The sequence below is a fragment of the Conger conger genome, chromosome 3, assembly GCF_963514075.1.
Source record: "Conger conger chromosome 3, fConCon1.1, whole genome shotgun sequence".
NCBI lineage: Eukaryota > Metazoa > Chordata > Actinopteri > Anguilliformes > Congridae > Conger > Conger conger.
Window position 1 is genome coordinate 7,601,013 of NC_083762.1, and position 20,453 is coordinate 7,621,465.

Sequence of the window (20,453 nt, forward strand, 5' to 3'; positions counted from 1 at the left end):
GAGCAGTCGTCTGGCAGTCGGAGGGTTGCCGGTTCGATCCCCCGCCCGGGCTGCGTCGAAGTGTCCCTGAGCAAGACACCCAACCCCCAAATGCTCCTGACGAGCTGGTCGGTGCCTTGCATGGCAGCCAATCGCCGTCGGTGTGTGAGTGTGTGTATGAATGGGTGAATGGAGAAGCATCAATTGTACAGCGCTTTGGATAAAGGCGCTATATAAATGCCTGCCATTTACCATTTAAATATACAGTGCTATTATGGGCTGTCTGTCACAGGCACGGCAGACAGAAGATTTCCATCACACACGATGACACATCCACACTCCACTAACAGAGTCTCGCAGTCTTCACAGGGACTTCTCATCCCACAGCTCTGATGTACTGTTGACAGACAGAAGACACGATGCACACAATTCTGTCAATATTGCTAATCTCCCACCTTCTGGCTTCAGGTATCATGTCCCTGCTGTGTGAGGTCAGTAGAGGACTTCGCCCTCCTCTGCTACTCTGAGTGTGGATCAAAAAAAGCCTTGGGAGGGACAAGGGAGGGGATTTGCGACACTAGAAATTTAAGTGTTTTCCTGGATATCTGGTGTGGGGAAAAACAAAGTGCCATGTCCGTACAGGTCCAGCTGCTGCAGACAGCCTCTGGGACCCGTAACTGTGGCTGGCTTAATTAGGCACAGAGGACGAAACGGTGACACCGGAGGATCATGGGAAGGGCACGTGGCACTGAGTGACAAGGGCAGGGGAGCCGCCCAGAGACTTTATTACCGGGGCAAAATGGCCGCCATTACAAGCCTTCATGAGGGCCCCGGTGAAATGTACATGAATTGCAGCGACGCTAAATAACCGCGGCTGTTTTGGTTCGCGGCCGACATGTTTTTCATTCCGAGGGCCCCGCGTGTGGAAATGGGAGAAACACAAAGCCTCGCTCTCACTCAATTATTGATGATATCGTGTACCGCCGATAAAACCACTGAGGTGTGATATTTCATTCATCGTCTCTCTGACTGGGGTGCGGACGGACAGACAGAGAGACAAACACAGAGAGTGAGAGAGAGAGAGAGAGAGAGAGAGAGAGAGAGAAAGTGAAAGAAACACACCGAATATCAAAACCATCAGGTTTAAATAGAGAGACACACCCGGATAGACAGTGGCTCACTGGAGGGGAAAAGGGGTGAGGGGTTAAACAAATAAGTTAAGAAATCAGCCTACTCGGCAAATTAATAAATATCTGTGCAAAAGTGGAAGACAGAAAAAACAGCTTCGCAAAACATATTAAAAACTAAAAGTTCTCAGAGAGATAAGGCGGTATATTGCATAATTTGTGCCTGGAGTAAAAAAATAAATATGCGTGGCTCTTTGAAAAGCAAATTGCTGAAAATGCAAAAAAGTTACCCACAGCATTTTATCAAATATTGTGGTAGAAAAAGTTTGCCTTCAAGAATAGGAATGGAGCTATGCTGTGTAATAAAGATATTACACGCACAGCGAAAAGCTCCTTTGTTGTGGGATGCACACGAGAAGAAGTTTCTTTCATGTCTGTATGCGTCCAATACCCGTGACGCGTAACTGACATAAGGCATGGTCAAGACCTAGAAAAAATATACAAATCTTAAAAAGACAGCGAGCCATGATGGCATAGATTTGAATCATTGTAGTTTCCAAGACCAGACTTGAAATGCAGTACTTTCCTCTGTAAAATAGATCCATAGTTACATAGATCTAAGGTACATACAACCTTTTCCTGCTGATTCTGCAGTGAGAGCCCAACCAGGCAGACAGTGTCAAATAAAGGCCAGTGACAAAGCTGGTTTATACTGTTCATATTAAATATGGTTCATTTGGTTTATGTGCGACTGGGAGTGTGTTTATCCTTTTTGCTGAGGACAACGACCACTGTCTACGTCGGGTGACAATAGAACATTCTGCGATTTCAGTCGAGCAACGTTCTGTCACTGGGCTATAAACTGGCATTAAGGCCAGACACCAAGGATCCACCGCCCCTGTCTGACCTGCCACACCCTTACCCTCTTTTCTAAACCTGACTCTCCTGTTTCGCTGATTCCATCACCATAGTATATACCAAGATATAGTCTGTGTTTTGTTATGGGTCATTAACCTGACCTGAATGGTAGCCTCCAACAAGAGCCCTAGCTATGTGCGATCATGAGATCACTTGTCAGAACACGTAAGACACTGTGGCTTTATTAGAAAATTCATCCCCAGAATTTGGGTAAACATCACACAGTGGAGTGCTAACCTGTTCAGCAGAAGCAAACAACAGTCCACACTGCAAGGGTTAACAACTAAATGCAGCTGCACTGTAAGTCAGCCTTGTCCTCACAGAAACTAATCAAAGGGAGTGTCCTTTGGGGACTAACAAAGCAATGATGAAGAACTATTGACATGACCGAGCATGTTCCACATTAAGGGAAGACGTCAGACTGGACTCTAATTAGCACTGCGTTATTTACAGCTTTCTCGATCGGTGATTCCAAAAGGGATTCCCTGGAGGGCCACACTGTCAGCTGCCTCTTTGTTTCCTTAAGTGCATCGATATAAACGCTGTGTTTGAAACAAACCCTCAAAAACCTGCAGACACTGCAGTGTGGAGGTCTGGAGTGCGAGGTCCCTGGCTCTGGTTCTCTGTGTATGTATACTGCTCGTGCTAATTCTTCACAGACTGCACCTTCTCTGGGTAGCTGGAATGTTCTGGACCTGTATTTATAAAGCATTTCAGAGCAGAGCAGATCGAGGATCAGTTCTACTTCAGCTAATGATGATTAAGTTTAGTTTATGACCAATAGAAATGTGACCCTAGTTCAGCTTCCCATAGTCTGCAGTGCTTTATGGGTATGGCCCTCCGTGTATGACTTCGGACCACAAATCACGAGAAAACTTCATGACCCATCATCTCCTCCCAGCTGAAGTGAGGCACGTGGGAGACACACATGAATGAGGCCAGGGGCTTTGAGAAGTTTAAGTTTGCTTGGTGGGGGAAATGCAGAGTGATCCCATTTTTATAACGAAATAACATATATATAACGCTACCCTGCTGGAGATTCCAGTCACCAGGCTAAGAGAACCAGGTTCTGTTCCAGCTGGACACAAGCTAGAATTTGGTGACGGTCTGTTGTCTGTACCAGTCTGGCGCACCAGTTGGACCTGGTCTTGCCAGCATGGTTGCTATCTTAACCGTCATCTGACCAGCAGCTTGACCATCTCCAAACCAGCTTCAGACCAACTGGAACATCTTAAAACCAGGCTGGAACCAAGCTGGGATTTCATCACCTTGGCATTCACTTATTTACAGAACATAGGCTTTCAATACGCTTAGAATCTGGGCCTCAGTTACTTGCTTATTTGCAAAAATCCATTAAAAAAAGATTTTTATTTAATACCTGAGTTAACAGTAGACTTCTGCCGCACCACAAAAAATAGCTCAAGATATAAGGCCTGTCAGCTGTCCCCATGACAGCCACTCATCTACAGTAATTTTTGATGGAATGTTCTGGAAGCTGTCCGTACGTAAATCACGAGTCAGCTGTGAATTAAAGTAGACAAACCCAGCAGTCATTTTTACCAACCTGGTCTGGCAGTCTGAAAAGGAAATAGCTTCATATTTCAACCTTAGTACTCTACGGGGTACCCCAAAGCAGCATGCAGGCTGTCATAGCACACCAACTGCATCTGTTCCGTGACAACCCTGGCACCCCCCCCACCCCCCCCACCCCGCCCCTCGTGCATTCACAGGCACCAGGCACAAAGTGGGGGGGGGCTGCAAAGGGGGTGGGGGGGTGGGGTACTCAAGCCAGGTAAAATGTGCAGAAGCCGGGGAAGGGGGCAAAGAGGAAAAGAGGAGGGAGGGCACTGTGGGCAAGGCCAGGCAGAGGGCAGTGCCATAAGCAGGGGTTAAAGGTCGTGTTGCAAGCCTCTTACTGTGCCACGCTGATGATGTCAGCTGCACGGGTCAGTATGAAAGAACTGCCGTTGAATTCAGAAACTCGGTGTAGCTCTTGAACTGACCAGAACAGCAACAACAGCGGCATTCGTTGAGAGCCTTGTGTTCTGGGCGCTGTTTGCAGTGCTTCCCTGTCCGTTCTGGTACCGTGCATTCACATGCATCGCAGAGCAAAAACAACCCGAGATACGTGGTCTGGGCCGGGGGGGTCAGGGGGGAAACATGCCCTAAAGCACGGGGCTCTCACACACACACACACACACACACACAAACACACACACACAGGACAGGGGAAGGCATCTCCCATGGGCATTCTCCAGACACGCATATACACACACGTACACACACACACACACGTACACACACACACACGGCACGCAATCAGACAGGCAGAATGCGCAGGCCATGTGCTTTTGCATACAGGACAAAAAAAGAAATAAAATGATTTCAAGGCACAAAGATAAAAAAATAAAATAAATGAAAATGGAAGGAAAGCAGGGCGCTGTTTGAGACAAACCTTCGGGCTCAGAGTTCTCTTTGAAGGAAGCTTGCTTCAGAGGGCAGCAGAAGATTTCGTGACACTTAGCGCGAAAAGGGGACCCTTTTTTCCTTAAATCCGCTGACTGGATGGAATCCTGCCGTAACATAATATACTCCTGGGTACCTTGGGCATCGTCATCCTGGACTGCGGCCATGCCACATGACAAAACGAACTCGGGTTAGAGAGCGATCCGCAAAACCAAGGGAAACAACAACAAAGAAACGAAAGAAAAAACAGAAACGTGAAGAAAGAAGCAAAATTAGAGAAATAAACAACAACATCAGCAACAACAACAACAGCAACAGCAACAGCAACAACGGAACTGATTCTTTAAGAAGAGAGTCAGAGAGAAATAGGGAGATCTGTAAGGCTGGACGGAGGGGAGAGGAAGGGAGAGAGAGACAGAAAGACAGAGAGAGAAAGAGAGGGAGAGAGAGAGAAACAAAACGTTAAGCACACCAAATATAAAAACCATCAGGGTATGATAAAAAATAGGAAATGGGCATGGCTTTTTCTTTGCGGACAGAATACAGACACGGTGCCGACGGTCACCGAGGTAGAACAGGAGAAGGGCTCTTTCTCTATGCAGAGCTACGCAGGTAAAGAGATGGAGGGACAGTCAGGGGTGTGTAAGGGTGAGCAGGGGGGTGGGGGTTGGGGAGGGAGTGGGGTGCAGAGAAGCAAGGCAAGAAGGGGGGGGGGGGGGGGGTCCCATTCAGGAGAGCCCCAAACCCACAGCCAGTGCAGAGAAACGCTTAGGAAAGGATGGCGACAAACAGGCTTCGTTTCCTTTCTGAGTTAAGGCCGGAGGCGAGGGGGGCATTGGACAAAGGAAACAAATGGAGGGTCATGCACAATCCAGTGACCAATATTATGATTTGTATTTTTTGACAGAGGAAGCTGGTAATGTTTCTCACGAGCGCAGATCTACCATCATACAGCAATGTGGGGATATGCAGCTAGCTCACGAGCATAGTCTCTGAGGAAGTACATTTTGTAATAATTACATAATCATATTCTACAGTCCCCGAGGCAGAGTATTGATTATCAATGTCTTGCTCCCCCTTTCTGTTTCCCAGAACTCCCTGGATGTGAAAACAATGCCTGGACTCTGGTGCCTTCATTCACAGTTTCAGATGAGAAAACATGAATGGTATACCCATGTTTAATGCAGGTTTATAATGCTCTCTTGCATGGGTTTAATCTTTATTCAGCTGTTTTATGCTGGTACTCACAAACTCTGAGCTAAAAATGTTCTTCCATATATTTGAATATCCTGCCGTTCCATCATGCACGCAGAGACACATTATTATGATTTTTTCTATGAATACTGTCGATACTTCCTTCCAGTGGGTAGTAGTAGTGGGAAAATAGCAATATCAATTCACAGTATGCCTATGTAGCTGCAGCTTTACTTAACATTTGAAGTCGACACAAACTTCTGAAAGTTTATGATAATATTCAATGCCCACGGACACCCCTCGAAGCAGCTCAACGAACATTTGGCAGACGCTCTTATCCAGAGCGACGTACAGTTGATTAGACTAAGCGGGAGACAATCCTCCCCTGGAGCAATGCAGGGTTAAGGGCCTTGCCCAAGGGCCCGACGGCTGTGCGGATCTTATTGTGGCTACACCGGGGATCGAACCACCGACCTTGCAGGTCCCAGTCATGTACCTTAACCACTACGCTACAGGCCACCCCACGCTACAGCCAATGACTGGGTCCTCTGGCTCCGTGTCTGCTTTGACTGGCGGGCTGTGGAGTGAGGCCGCTGTGCAGACTTCTAACAGCTCTACCCGCGGTGGAAGTGTCACATCGCGCCCACACCATCGCGTTCGTTAATCAGGCTCTCTGAACGGCGTACGTTTCAGCGTCCAGCCAGCGTCCACGCTGTAATGAAACCCTATTTTTAGGCCGGAGACCAAAAATAAAGGCAGATATGAATGGCGGTGAAAAATAGATCGTTTGGCCTGTGCCCACGGCCCCTGTTACGTTCTCCTCTTCACTACGTGCACACGTACTCCTCCGGGACCAATTAACTGCTCCGCCAAAAAACAGAAGCTTTGGCTTCAGCCCAGAATAGAGATGTACAAGCAGAAGTCCTTTTATAATATATTTAAAAAGTATGTTATTCAGTGCATCATCGTAGGCTGGCTTTGAGCATCTGATTGACAGACAGTGGCAAAGGCACAGGAGGATGATTCAAAATGACTCTTGCATTATCGATACTTCATCGCAGCTCCGCCGTACGTATTTTTGTCAGAACGACAAATGCTACATCGGGCAGAACACTAAAACTTTAAAAAAATGTTTTATGGAGTTGTTCTGCACTTCCTTGAACATCGGCACGAATGCCAAACTAATTTACCGTCTGCGAAAAGCCGTGGGACCTGTTTAGTTCAGCTACACAGCTGCGTCTGCAGCAAGCATACACAATGCATAAAGTACAAAAAACAATAAGTCACATTGATACCCGGGTAGAGAGAGAAGCAAACAGAGACAGAGAGGGAGAGAACATGAGACAGAGAGGGAGAGAACATGAGAGACGGAGAGGGAGAGAACATGAGAGACAGAGAGGGAGAGAACATGAGAGACAGAGAGGGAGAGAACATGAGAGACGGAGAGGGAGAGAACATGAGAGACAGAGAGGGAGAGAACGTGAGAGAGATAAAGGGGGAGAAAGGCCGAAAGAGAGAAAGAAAGAGTGAGAGACAAGGAGAAGAAAAGACAGAAAGGAGTGATGTCAAAAAAGACAAATAGGTCCGCTGGCCGCACACTCCACAGGCCCCAATTACACCCCAGCTCAGAGGTCTAACCTGCTTCATAGTGTATGTTTCTTTTCGTGTGTGTGTGTGTGTGTGTGTGTGTGTGTGTGTGTGCACATTTCAGGCAGCCTCTTCTGATAAAAACACTCCATGGTCCCGCTTGACTGAACAAACACACCATCTCCCCGTCGCTCCGCTACAGACAAACAATGGAGATCAGTTTATCTGGCACCAGAAGTGCACCTCAACCTGTGAGCTTCACCTGCGTGAAGACCCGAAATCGGCTGTCTGTTGGACTCACATTTTCAGCCAAATCGTCCCGCTTCACGAAAGCCAGTCTACGAGAACGGGGAGATCTGTCCGAGCCATTCTACAGAGGGCATTCTACGGAGACCACAGAGACAGGGGACCCCACTCTCCGAGAAGGTTTATTTCCCTTGCTTGGGTCCTGTTTTTCACCAAGCTGAGCCAAACTAAGCTAAGCAGCCCCCTTCTTTTGAAAGGTAATGGCTGAGACAGGTAGAGCCATACCCTGTGACGGGATATTTCCCACTCTCCACCTCAGTCAGAGTGTCCTGTATTTCACCGAGTGAAGCAAAGCTAAGCAGCCCTCTTCTTCTTTGGAAAGGTAGCGTCTGATGTTGTCAGCCGGGGTTATTAACGGCGGCCTTAACCGCCAGCTCATGAGCGCCAATAAAGATGATGAAGAGGGGCTGCTGAGAGTCCAGCGTGGCAGGTTTTTATAGCCAGTCACCCCACACACACACACATACACACACATACACACACAGGCGCACAGGTGCACACATACAAACACACTCACAGCAACACACACACAGGCACACACACTCACAGGCACATACACACACAGACACACACACACAAACATACACACTCACACACAAAAACACACACACACACAAACATACACACTCACACAAAAAAACACACACACACACACACAGCCTCCAGCACTCACCGGTCGTGATGAAGAGTGCGCGTTTGGGCGGTGGGAGAGAGAGGAATGGATTGGGGTGAGTGGGGGGATAGGGAGGGGGCGAGGGCCACACCCCCTCACTGCCCCATCAGCAATGGCACTGAGGATGAGCCGTCAGGGGGTCAGGTCGAGCGACGAGCAGGCCTGATGCATCGACCACAGAGCTTTCACCACAATCAGGCACTGGGATGAATGCTGCTGTAAATGGTGCTGGGAACCAATGGCTCAGCTGGAGAGGTGGAAGGGGACTGATTTCACAGACGCACAACAGTGTGGTTCTGTGCTCTCAGGGTGCCCCATGTCAGGGGACACGGGCCATAGAAATCAAGCCTTTTCATTATTCAGGAGCAATGCTCCAGAACATGCGTAAAATGTGCATTTTAAAGCCTTTAACTTTTTAAATGCCACACAAAATTTTAACACCGTCCTGCAAGTCCCTGAGAATTTTCAAGTAAACATTCTACAAAGCATCTCAAAGCATCCCATCAAAAGAAAGAAGAATTGGATTCAGAATATTGGCGAATTTAGTTTTCTTTCTTCCAAAAACAAAGGATCAGGAGGAATTTCAAAGGAATGTCCAAAGGGTTAATATCTTTCAAATAATAATGATTATTATTTCACCCAGGTCTCATGTGCTCAGAGAGAGAAAGAGGAAAGGGGGAAGCTGAGGGTCATACATTAAAAAAAATATTTAACAATGTGGCCTATTTATCTTAAGGAACGTTTGGATTTGTGAACAGAACTCCAGGGAGAAAACTGACACCAGGAAGTTCCCAGAGTGCACTATAAAGACATGGAGCAGAGCATGAATGAACTTGGTCAGAAGGTGAGAAATCCGTGAAAGTTACATTCAGCACTCGACCAAAACATAACCAAATGTGTTACAGTACACTACAGTAGTAGACTAGTTACTACATTTCTATTCATAATTATTTCTTATGCAAAATCCAAGTGACAGTAAGTGCATTAGCTTTTCTGGCTTAAAGACTAAGGTGAGCGGTAGGGCATTTTGTTTTAATCTTTGTCTGTAGGGCAACTTTAAACTTTTTGTCAACAGGACTATCACTGCATGGGCAATGATGGGAGTGGCCTCCAGCCTGAAAACGTGGGATGCACTTTTTGTGATGACCTCTGCACAGGCCTAACTGAAGGACAAGTGCGTACCTTCACCCGGGAATGTCAGGATATGAATAATGGCGCATCAGCAGATCACTTATTCGCCAAGCGTGCCTACAGATAGGGGTCAAATGGCATAGAAAGATTTCCAAGTCAAAAGTCCCAATTTGCACAACTTAATTAACAACATTAATCATTCATAACATCCGTCAAAAGCATGTCCTAAATTTTGCTTGACAAAGCAAAAAAAAAAAAAAAAGCATGAGCCCTACAAAGGACAGTCCCCTGCTTATTATTTAACCTTAAAAGCGTACGCCTAAAAATGCCCTCTCCTTCCGACAAAAATAAGTGCTTGAATCTAAACTATTGCCACTTGGGACTCTATACTGCACTTGGCAACATCACAAGATATTATATTATTTTGGGCGTGTGTCACCTTGCAGGTACCTGTGAGATGAGGTGAACTTGATGTTTTCTGGAGAGTGGAGAATGAGCAAGCACATTTCTGCTCTCTCCGTCTACCCCCTCTCCCTCTGGAGCTCTCTGACCTCATTATATTCACCACTGACTTCTAATCACCAAACCTGCCTCCGATAATCATATGAAAAACTTTAACCCTGTCACACTCCGTGCCCCCCTGTCATTGCGTTTTCTGTCTGTTGTTTCCGTGTCTCTTGTCCTAGTTCACCTTCCGTTGTTCTGTAATCACTTGTTTCTCGTCACCTGTTTCCCTGCACCCGCACCGGTTTGTCATTGCGATTAATTTGTCTGTGTATTGATATCCATCTTTTCCTAGTTACTTTGCCGGACTGTAATGTTCCAACCGGTCTTTCCAGCGGATCTCTGCCTGCCTGTTTCGTGTTTTGACCTCCGTTGTGTACCCCGACTTCCGTTCTTTGGATTTACCTTCTGTTGAATATTTGATTACCTGTTACCGGACTTTGATTGGACTTTTGGATTTTGACTTTTGGATTGCGTTGCCTGTGAGGACTGCCTTACTGGTTTTGGACAATTGCCCGTGACCCCGACAACATACGGCATCATCTCTGCCTTTGCTGCACTCGACCGCTGTCTGTCTGATTTGCCTATCGCTGAATAAAGACACTTATTCTGCCTACGTCTGGGTTGCAACTGGTTCTTTGGTCCCAGCACCTGAAAAACCCACCCATACCAGTAAACCTCCTGCAGATCACTGACCATTGTAAAAGAAGCACCACCAATGTGATTGCATGTCTTGGGTATCAGCATGTCTTCTATATTCATATTTTTCCAATATCTAAACCAGGGATCATCGCATCAAAAAACCCCCCTTTTACCTGCCAGTCAGGTGTGAAGACAGACTAGCCCTTAGTAGCACTAATTACAGATTACCTGAGAGGAAAGAACACCTGGGCTGGATTTGCATTCAAGGGCCAGATTTGATGATCTCCGATATAAACAGTTATGCATTTGGTACAGGTATTTTGGTACAGACCAATTTCCAAAGCTTAAATGTATTATATTTCTCTGCCAATAGCAGTCGGATCAATAGTGGAGCACGAACGGACCAGCCGCACAAAGTTGTGCGGGCGATCGATGTTCAGTCTTTACGGTGAGTGATGAAGGTGGATTAGCCATAAGCAGCAGAAGAATCCCCCTGCTTTCATTGGGCTCTCCTCTGTGAACGGCTGCATTGTACAGTATCCTCAGAACTGCAGATCAGTCAGAGTTAATAACCAGCACGGTGAGGAAAGAGCCAGTGCCCTACAGCCATCTTAACCCTGGCCTCAGCATTCGAAACAACAGACACAGCAGTGTTTAGGTCCCTCAGGCATGACTGATAACAGCAGAATGATTGACTCATTCTCACTGGCAGCCATTTTCTACTGTGCCCTACCTTTTCCGACCGTTCGCTAACGTCAGAAAATGTTTGTACCCAACAGAAGAAGGTTTGCAGAAAAACTGTTGATCGTTGTGTCAATGATACACTTTAAACAGGGCCCGAAATAGGAAGAAGTTGTTTACAGAGCAGTGCTCCGCTGACTCTCAATGAGGGCTGTTCATGTCTACTCGACACCAGAGTTCAACACGGTCTTTTCATCGCAGATAGGGCCGTCCTCTCACCGTCCATTCAAATACCCATCGACAGCACTCATTCAACCACTGCAAGCGCTGACTGGTATAAGAGCCCGCAAAACAAAACAACCGGGGCAAAGCAGACTTAGGTCCTCCATTTCACTAGTTGTGCAAGCCTGCGCCCTTGGTCATGGTAAACTGCTGAAGCTATGCAGGGTTGGGCTTAGCACTGGGGAGGAGATGTTGATTGGGCCAGAAGGGGGCGATCTTCCTAAGCAGGAAAACCAATTACTCATGAACACCGTACCACAGGAGATTCTGTGATTCACAATCAGATGCTAGGACCAATAACCTGAGGAACTGTGGGCATTAACCCTTTAGGGTATGAGTTCACTGATTAGACTGTTATTAACAGAAGAACCTGAGAACACTGACTTCAAATTTTAGAAAAACGACACATTCCAATAAACCTACTCTTCAAAGGGTTAACAAACCGATGGCACACCTTGAAAGAGTTGTGGTGTTAAGACCGGTTTATAGTTTGCTGATGTATCTTTGTCATGAGTGATTATCACATTTGATAGCCGGTCTAGTTTATACAAGAACTATGGATGATTTGATGTTGTCAATATCATTGTTGTGCTCATCGTTGAGACATAAATTGTACTGAACTTTGAACCCAACGCTGGCTCAACTGTCATGGTGACTTATTATAGAACGTGCTCATCTGTAATTATGTTTAGCAAAGTGTAATCAACTATCTTCCATGTCTTGAGCTTGCAATGACTCCACTTTGGTGATGTGTTCTTAGTTCATACTTTTTTATGAGCGTTCCAAAATGGTAGAGCAATAATGGAATGCTTGTGAAAATTGAGCGATATCCAACGTCCGATCTTACATCGCCTAACTATGAACAGGCCTTTAGCCCGAGTGTCCTGCTCAAATTCCCGTTAAAAAGCGGCCCAGGTTGACAGGCCTTGTCAGCACCATGCCGCCATTATTAAACGTCAGGAGACGGCGTGACCGCAGGAGGACAGCGGGCTGGGGGCAGGATGACAAACGGTGGTGTATCTGCCCGTAAGCTCTGCACAGACTGATGGGTAAATAACACAGAGAGGAGGAGCATCGGGGGTGACATGAATGACATTTCCGGAACATTACCCGAAAACGCAAACCGCCCACAGACATTTGTTTTGCTTGAACAATGACCTTCTGTGAATGTCTTTTTTTTTTCCTGCTCATCTCACACACATCTAGGGAACTAGATGTACTTTAGACGAGAAGTTCAGGTAAAACAGGGCTTTTAGCTGGTCAAGGACGCAAGTGCAAGATCCCATTTTGTAGGCATGATTCTCTGACTATTACAGCATGTAACCTGTAGCTCTTTTCCACCACCAGTCCCTGGAACATAAAATATGGAGCCAGGGCCCATACCCATAGGATCAGATTCACCCTGCCCACACATTTACATTTAGATGAAAAAATGTTGGTTCCAAAACAAAGCATACAGCATAATGTAGGTCAATCTAGGGCCTAAAGTTCTGCGGCACCAGCGGTAGTGTACAACACCGGCAGAAAACTCCAACTAAATAAAGTCACAAAGCCAAAAACCAACAAGATTCAATTTCCTTTGCGTCCAGACCATTCTCTCAGATCCCACAGAAATGCCCGAACAGGATTGTGTTCCTCAGAGCAGTAAAACATGTCCATATCTCTCCAGAAACCACACACTGTTCGTTGTACGGTGCTGGAATTGAATCAAGATGGCTCCTCCCGGAGCCCATCCTTCTCTGAGCAGGCGAGCGAGTGAAGGCTTCGCTGATGGGAAAAGCCTCTGACGTGCCTTTTAGGTAATGTGCGCATTACGTCCACCTTCAGTGAACACAATTTGCTATTAATGACCGAGCAGCCGAGCCAAATCATCGAGACGCTCCTCTCAGAGTAACACTGTTCGAATGGCGGCCATTTTGAGGAGGCCAAAGCTGGAAGGAGCCCTTTTGGCGGGGAATGTTTAAACGTGTGCACTTTTGGTGTTGCTTGATCTACTCAAGGAAGATGAAAATGGTTCAGGGAAACAACAAAAGGCACACTCTGTTTCTGTTCACAGGAAGGTCAATCACAAGCACAAATGACACAATTACAGCAGGCGAAGAGGCAATACTCAGCCACACACCTGATTCTAAGTACAATCAAATCAAGGCTTTAATCAGGATTAATCAGTCAGGCAACGGGGCAAGATACAGGCAAGCAGAAACTGACACTTTTCAGATAAAGACTAATCTGAGCAGTAAATGCCAGCAGCAGGCCCTGTTAACTGCCTATTTGAGACCCTGACATTTAGTGATAAATTAATTTGTCGAGGCACGTTGCTGCAACTCAACCACCTAGTGCTCAGCCTCACTTTAGATTAAGCACAAGCAGTCAAAGCCACCCAGTATCGTGTGCACAGTGAAGTGTTCTGGCCTTGAGGCACACAGGAAAAAAAACATTAAAAAGTAACATACAGCACAGAAAAATACATGTAAGCATTTTGCAGATGCTCTTCTCCAGAGTCCTCCCTCTGTGAGGCCGGATATTTACTGCAAGAATGCAGATAAAGTACTTAGCGCTCGAGCACAATGACAGCAGGCCGTCTGGGAATAAAAACCTGCAACCTGTACCCTGTACAGGAGAGCAACTGATTGTCCAAAGCATATACTGTAAATACGATACACGTCAGATTTTCAAACATGATACATGACTTTTCACTGGCTATTATGAAACCCATTATATAACAATAAGGTCATACAAGTATGTACATCTCTGCATTTTAAAGATAATGTTGTCCGCGTATGAAATCTCTACTGTGAAGTGATGCGTAAATGCCCGTGCCACCAGGTTTCCAGCCGACCGCTTCGGCATTTGAACGTGGAGTGCGGCGTTTATGCCGGGGGGGATATGGTGATCTACACCAGGCAGGGCCCCGGCCGTGGGCGGGCCCCGCACAGACCGGGGCCCTTTATCCCGCCGTCGTAAAACACACAAAAGAAGAGCGAACACGATCCATACCACTTTGTTTTGCTTTATCAAGACACGGGAGGTGACCAGAGCAAACGGCAAGGTCTATTAATTCAGGAAGTAACCAACGGGGAGATAGAGCTCAGCTGCAAGCGGGAGCAGATTCATCATCGAATCGATGGCATCGTACTGTCCCCCTGTTATCGCCGCGCCCAACTTTATCATAAAGGTTAGTATGGGCTCGCGGAGCAGGGAGAGGCCGAGGAAGTTGTCACAAAAGCAAAGTCACTCAAAGGACAGTGCCTCAAACGCGCCAAGGCCCTCGCACCCGAGGAAACCAGCCAGCCAGCTACAAACCGGCGTGGAGCTACAAACTGTTAACAGTGTTCAGCCACGGTGGGAGTGCGACCGTCTAACTGCCTCATAAAATCAGAGCAAGTCTGACTCTTTGGAGCGTCCTTGGTATGAATCATATGCCACCGTTGTCGCTGGCGAAATCAAACGGACCCGTCGGGGTCCGAAGGAGGCGTACTTTGCCGTGCGATGAAAATAATGGCCGAGGGTGGATTTCTGAAGATGACGCGCATTGTGAAAGGTCACAACATGACACACGAAAGCAGAGATAAATAAAGTAAACGAGTCTTTACGAGAGGAGAGTTACAGCAGTAGGGCAGTGCAGCCGTTTGCCCTTGCTCTGACTCCCCCTGACTTCAACATCGTCAGAGTTACACCTTTTACCGCCCACTTCCATTTGCATATTCCGTTTTATCGCTGAAGACATCTGTTAGACTTGTAATGAGACTTTTAAAGCTGCTTTCACAGACACAGATTAAACCAAGTCCTTGACTAAAAACATAAAATTATTGACTTAATGTAAATTATATTTGCCCGACGAGTGATATGTTCTTAACCCAATGGCAAGTCCCGAAATGAGTCAAACTGTCTCACTTCATCGGCAATCTCTGTCTCATTTAACGAGAAACTAATAGAAATAAGATTGAAGTGTAAATACAAGGCTAAAATGCTGGTTAAGACTGACTTATTCTATGGTTTCTGCCGCGATTCAAGAGATTACCTAGATCAGGGAATCTCATAAACCACACACAATAAGGTGTCTACAAATAACAATGTAGGTGATTTTTACTAGGCAGCTTAATGTGTACATGGAATATAGCCCTAAAAAACCCTAAGGGATTTATACGGTTATTTCTCTGTCACACATCTCATAAAATCCCACATCCATTTAAAGATTGATTCCTTTATTTGGCTTAGCAATCTGCAACAATGGCGCTGCTGGCTGTTCATCCGTTCTGTGTGAAACGCAGAGGGACAGACGGGGCTCAATCATCGACACTGCTCTAACTACATTACCCTCGGTCTGCTCAGTCCTACACGTTTACGTGTAAATCACTCGCACCCGAAAGCACAGCCGATTTCTGAGTTCTTGATCTCGCTCTGACTGCGGGAAGAAACCACGTTTGTTCCCATTGTCTAATAAAAAGCACTGGGCCCTTCTCTGAGTAAGAGTATTTAAAATGCCTGCGTGGGTGTGTTGTTACAGTGCGATTAAGGCCTGATTGTACGCTGAGGTGTTAACAGGCTCTCTTATGTACTTACACTGCACTGTAAAGGTAACAGAAGTGCTGCCCAACAGGTTGAGAAAAGTCTACATGGTTCAGCGTCACCCTGCTGAGAGGCGCCCCCTGCTGCTCTCACTTAGAAATGCATTTCCTAGATGGGAGGCAGGGGTGTGTGCTTTTTCATTGGAGGGGGGGGGGGGGGGGGTTCTGGTGATTTCACTGGTTACCAGGCAGCCAGGGTTCAGGGCTTCAAACACACAAGAGGACAGCTTGACTATTGATTACTAAACCAAGCCATCTGTCAATACCCGTATTCCACCACGAAAATCCACGAAAAAGGTTTCAGAGAAAAGAGAATAAACGACTGAATTTTCTGGCAGAGCAGAAAACCCTGTTGCTGTTTTCATGCTCATCAGAATTCAGGGGCGCCGGTTAAACGCAGAGCGCTGGGTGAAACGGGACATTAATGAGCGCGGTTCGGAGAGGCGAGCGGGGGTCCCTCCTGAGGGGGGCTGGTGCGGGCGGCGCATGCTCGGCTGCCACGGCAACAGCGGGCCCACCTCCACACCTGCATATCAACAGCACCCCCCCCCCATTGAGGGCCCCCCCCCCCCCCCCCCCCGCACCAGGAGCGGCAGCTTCACACACACGCAGAGAGGAGAGCACAGGAGGTGCCTACAGACACACACACATATGTTCCGCCGATTTTCACACATTACCCTTTCATTGTGTGACGCAAACGGGGTCTTTTAAACCCCGCGTTTCAGGAAGAACAGACAAGCTAACTTGGCCCTCTCCTGCCAGCTGTTTTTGTGCGGTTTAATGGCATGTCTGCTTGACACTTATTCTCCACCACCCAGTGAAATGCATCCCATTTTGCAAAGCATTAAGGCAGTATAATCAACAGTAAGGGCCTGACAGCTTCAAGCCCATAAATCTGTGATGGACAGCAGCCATTGCAGAAGACAGGCTCACTGAGGCCAATTTTCTTTCTAGTACATTACTCTTCTGCTATTAATGTGAGGCACACAGGCACGCACACACAAAATCTTGCACACATACACACACACACACACAGACACGTGCGCATGCACGTATGTACACATGCACGCACAAACAGAAACACATTGGCACACACACACACACACACACACACACTCACACACACAAATACACGGAGAATGCATCGCAACTGGAAGTCCTTAGAGAATCTCACATTTTGTCCCGCATGAAATATTTAACAAAAGCAAAAGCATTGTTTCAAGCATTTGCTGTCGAGCTGAATATAAACAAACGACATAAAATATGAAAAAGTAAAAGAAAGCATTTTAAAAGAAGGAGAACAGCAAAAGGCCAACACATATGTACACTACAGTACAGTGCAGTGCAAGCTTCATCCACATTTAGTAGTCTCTTTCTTCAAATGCACACTGTATCTACCTTAACAGACAGGATTAACTGCAGTACGCCGTCATTAAAACAAGTCAAAACTCACTTTTTCCTCAATTTACTAAATTCCTCTATAACCATATTAACATGACAAAAAATGCATAAAATTGTACACAATACTTCTGTATTTTCACACCAAAGTTTTTTTCCCCATCCATTTCCAGGAAAACCTTTTTACATTATTGTGTACCGGTGGGCATGAATTTAGATCAAATTTTCCGTTTCCTTCCAGTCAATATCCTTTACGCAGTGGCACGTAGTCTTCCCCCCAAGCTACAGTCAATGACTCTGCAGCGCCCTCCTTATTTACATCAGTCAAATCGACTCCCTGCCTTCCAAAAATTCCCCGAAATATCGGCTTCACTCGCATATACGTCATATTTACGGAAGTTAGTGGTGCTTTTAAAAAAAAGTCTGTTCAGAGAGTTCTGAGAAAGAACGGTTAGCATAGTGCTTAAGGTACATGACTGCGTTGGTGGTTCGATCCCCGGTGTAGCCAGGGGGGGATTGTCTCCCGCTTAGTCTAATCAACTGCAAGTCGCGTTGGATAAAAGCGTTTGCCAAATGACATGTAATGTAATGTAATGTAACACATCAGTGGTGCAAACTTAATGAATTAGACAAAAATGAAGAATATAATTTGTATAATTAATGGGACACAAGAGTCAGACAAGTGAAAAGTAAGAGCAGTCCACTGATTCACAAGAACAGCTGATAAGTGACGGACAGCCACAGCCTTGAGCTGACAGGTGCATACCTTCAAAGCACTCGACTGTGTAATCTCAGGAATGCCATGAAGAATGAGGTCTATATGTGGCACTGCTAACATCAAGAGGACAGGCACTGTGCAGTTACACAGGTGTGCCACCTTTGTGTTCTCTATTGCATTCACTACTGAGAAACCTTTAACTGAATACGGCTAGTGAGCTGGACAAGTCTCTCAAAACCTTTTTTAGATATGAGCTAGAACAGTCTTCTGACTTCATTTCCATTTTATGATATAAAATACTACAAAATGTTGTCATATATATGTAATGTGGTGTATTTTTCAATATGTATCCTTTGTATTGAAGTACAAAACTGCAATGGCCATGAATTTCAGTTTTGTAAATGTATATTGCTACATGGGTAGCCACGTGAAATAAAATGTAAGTATAAAATAAACGGTGAAAACCTAAGAACCACAGTCATAAACAAAGTGAATAAAACACAGTCATGAAGAAATATCCTGAAGAACTTTCAGTGGAAAGCCAATCAAGTCAGTTAGAAGAACTTGACTGAACATCCCTCGAGGATTTGTACATCACAAAAAGACTGAAGAAGGTTTGGGAGAGCACCAGAGCCCTCTAAATAATAATGTCCAAAGTACACAAAAGATCTGGCACTGCTCCCAGAGCAATGATCAAACATCCTTTTATGTTATTGACTCTGAACTTCCAAACTCATTAAGTTCAGCTTTATGACCTATCAGCAAGAGCCACACGCACAGGAACGTCCAATTCTGACACATAACAAATCTCTTCAAACCAGCCATCTTTCAGGAGAATAGACTATCTTTACTGACCTTGTGTCAGCACACATCCATCTCTTTAAATCAATACTTTTTAATCAGTGAAGGTTGAACATCACAATACTATTGGTCTTGATTATAAAAGATGCAAAGTGCTACAACGACAGTGCCTTGAAGTAGTGCCAGACAAATAAGCAAGACAAATCGCTGGGCTCTACATTTTTAATGTCTCAGTGCTTAAAGTTTTATATTTTATACGTAGATTATTTATTTTATGTAAACTTGCAAAACAGATTCCTGGAAGGGCAATACAAATTCAGTTCAAACTTCAAACGATGATAGAACAATAAAATTTTGTATTAAGACGCTTTAAACTGCCTGCTGTAGATTAACTGTCCCTCCACTGTTACCATATACATTCAAATGCAGTGAGACTAGTCTGTGTGTCAGCCAATGCATTCCTGAGGAAAACAATGTTCATACTACATTACATTAACGACATTTGGCAGACGCTTTTATCCAGAGCAATGTACAGTTGATTAAACTAAGCAGGAGACAATCCTCGCCTAGAGCAATGCAGGGTTAGGGGCCTTGCTCAAGGGCCCAACGGCTGTGTGGATCTTATTGTGGCTACACCGGGGATCGAACCAACGACCCTGCGGGGCCCAGTCATGTACCTTGACCACTGCGCTACATCTAACCAGGTTCTTAACTGATGAGTGTGCACTGGTAGATGTGACCCACAGGTCACAATTACCATCCAGAGGTCAACTTCACGCACACAAACCCAGTGACGCTAAGAACTAGGCTAGCGGCCCCAGCCATTGACCAGGGAGAATGCTGATTCACGGCCATTTTAGAGCACAGGAAATGCGCACGGAGGAACAGAATGGGGGCAGATGAGAGCAGGAACATGGATTACTGTTGGGATTAAACTGACTGCAGTCAACAGCTGAACGGGGCCGAGCCGGATTTGGACAGCTTCCTGCGTGTAGCCCAATTAATCCATAATTAAAGCTCTCGGTTATGAATTTTTGAGCGAGACAACTGTGATGTTGTGGGACGCGCTCGACCGTCAGTTGCTTGACAAACAGGTGCGGCGTCAGGAAAGAGAGCCAGAATGCAAACACTTCCGATGAAAACAAAACAACAAAACCAGGCCTCTGTAAAGGCGCTCGTTCTCAGCAAATAAGTGGGTAAGCCCTGGGGCTGGGCGTTTGAGTCTCGGTCACACCACTGCTGGCTATTTGCCTGGGAGTGATACGGGGCTAAAACCAGCACTGCTGCTGATTTCACCACTCAATAGCAGCCACTCCTGGTCAGACCGGGTCCCGGCGGACACGCTGATCTCACCGATCCTGCCGGCGAATTCAGGGCTGGGAAAAATCGTGAAAAGTCAGGGAATAAAAGATGAATAAAAAACTAAAAAAAAAAAAAAAAAAAAAAAAAAAACACATCCTGAAGCTTTTCCTTTGCAA

The 20,453-nt window shown here is 46.0% G+C and overlaps 1 protein-coding gene across 2 annotated transcripts in view; it reads right to left on the minus strand.

Annotated features, from left to right (window-relative positions):
- Nucleotides 1-20,453, minus strand: part of fgf13a (fibroblast growth factor 13a) — a 120,450-nt gene that overhangs the window by 60,558 nt on the left and 39,439 nt on the right. The window contains exon 3 of one of the 2 annotated variants that reach the window (XM_061234593.1): nt 4,480-4,647. The exons of the other annotated variant lie outside the window; for it this stretch is intronic. Within the exon in view, the coding sequence (XP_061090577.1) occupies nt 4,480-4,647 (168 nt within the window). The remainder of the gene's footprint in view (nt 1-4,479; nt 4,648-20,453) is intronic. 2 annotated transcript variants of the gene reach the window in all.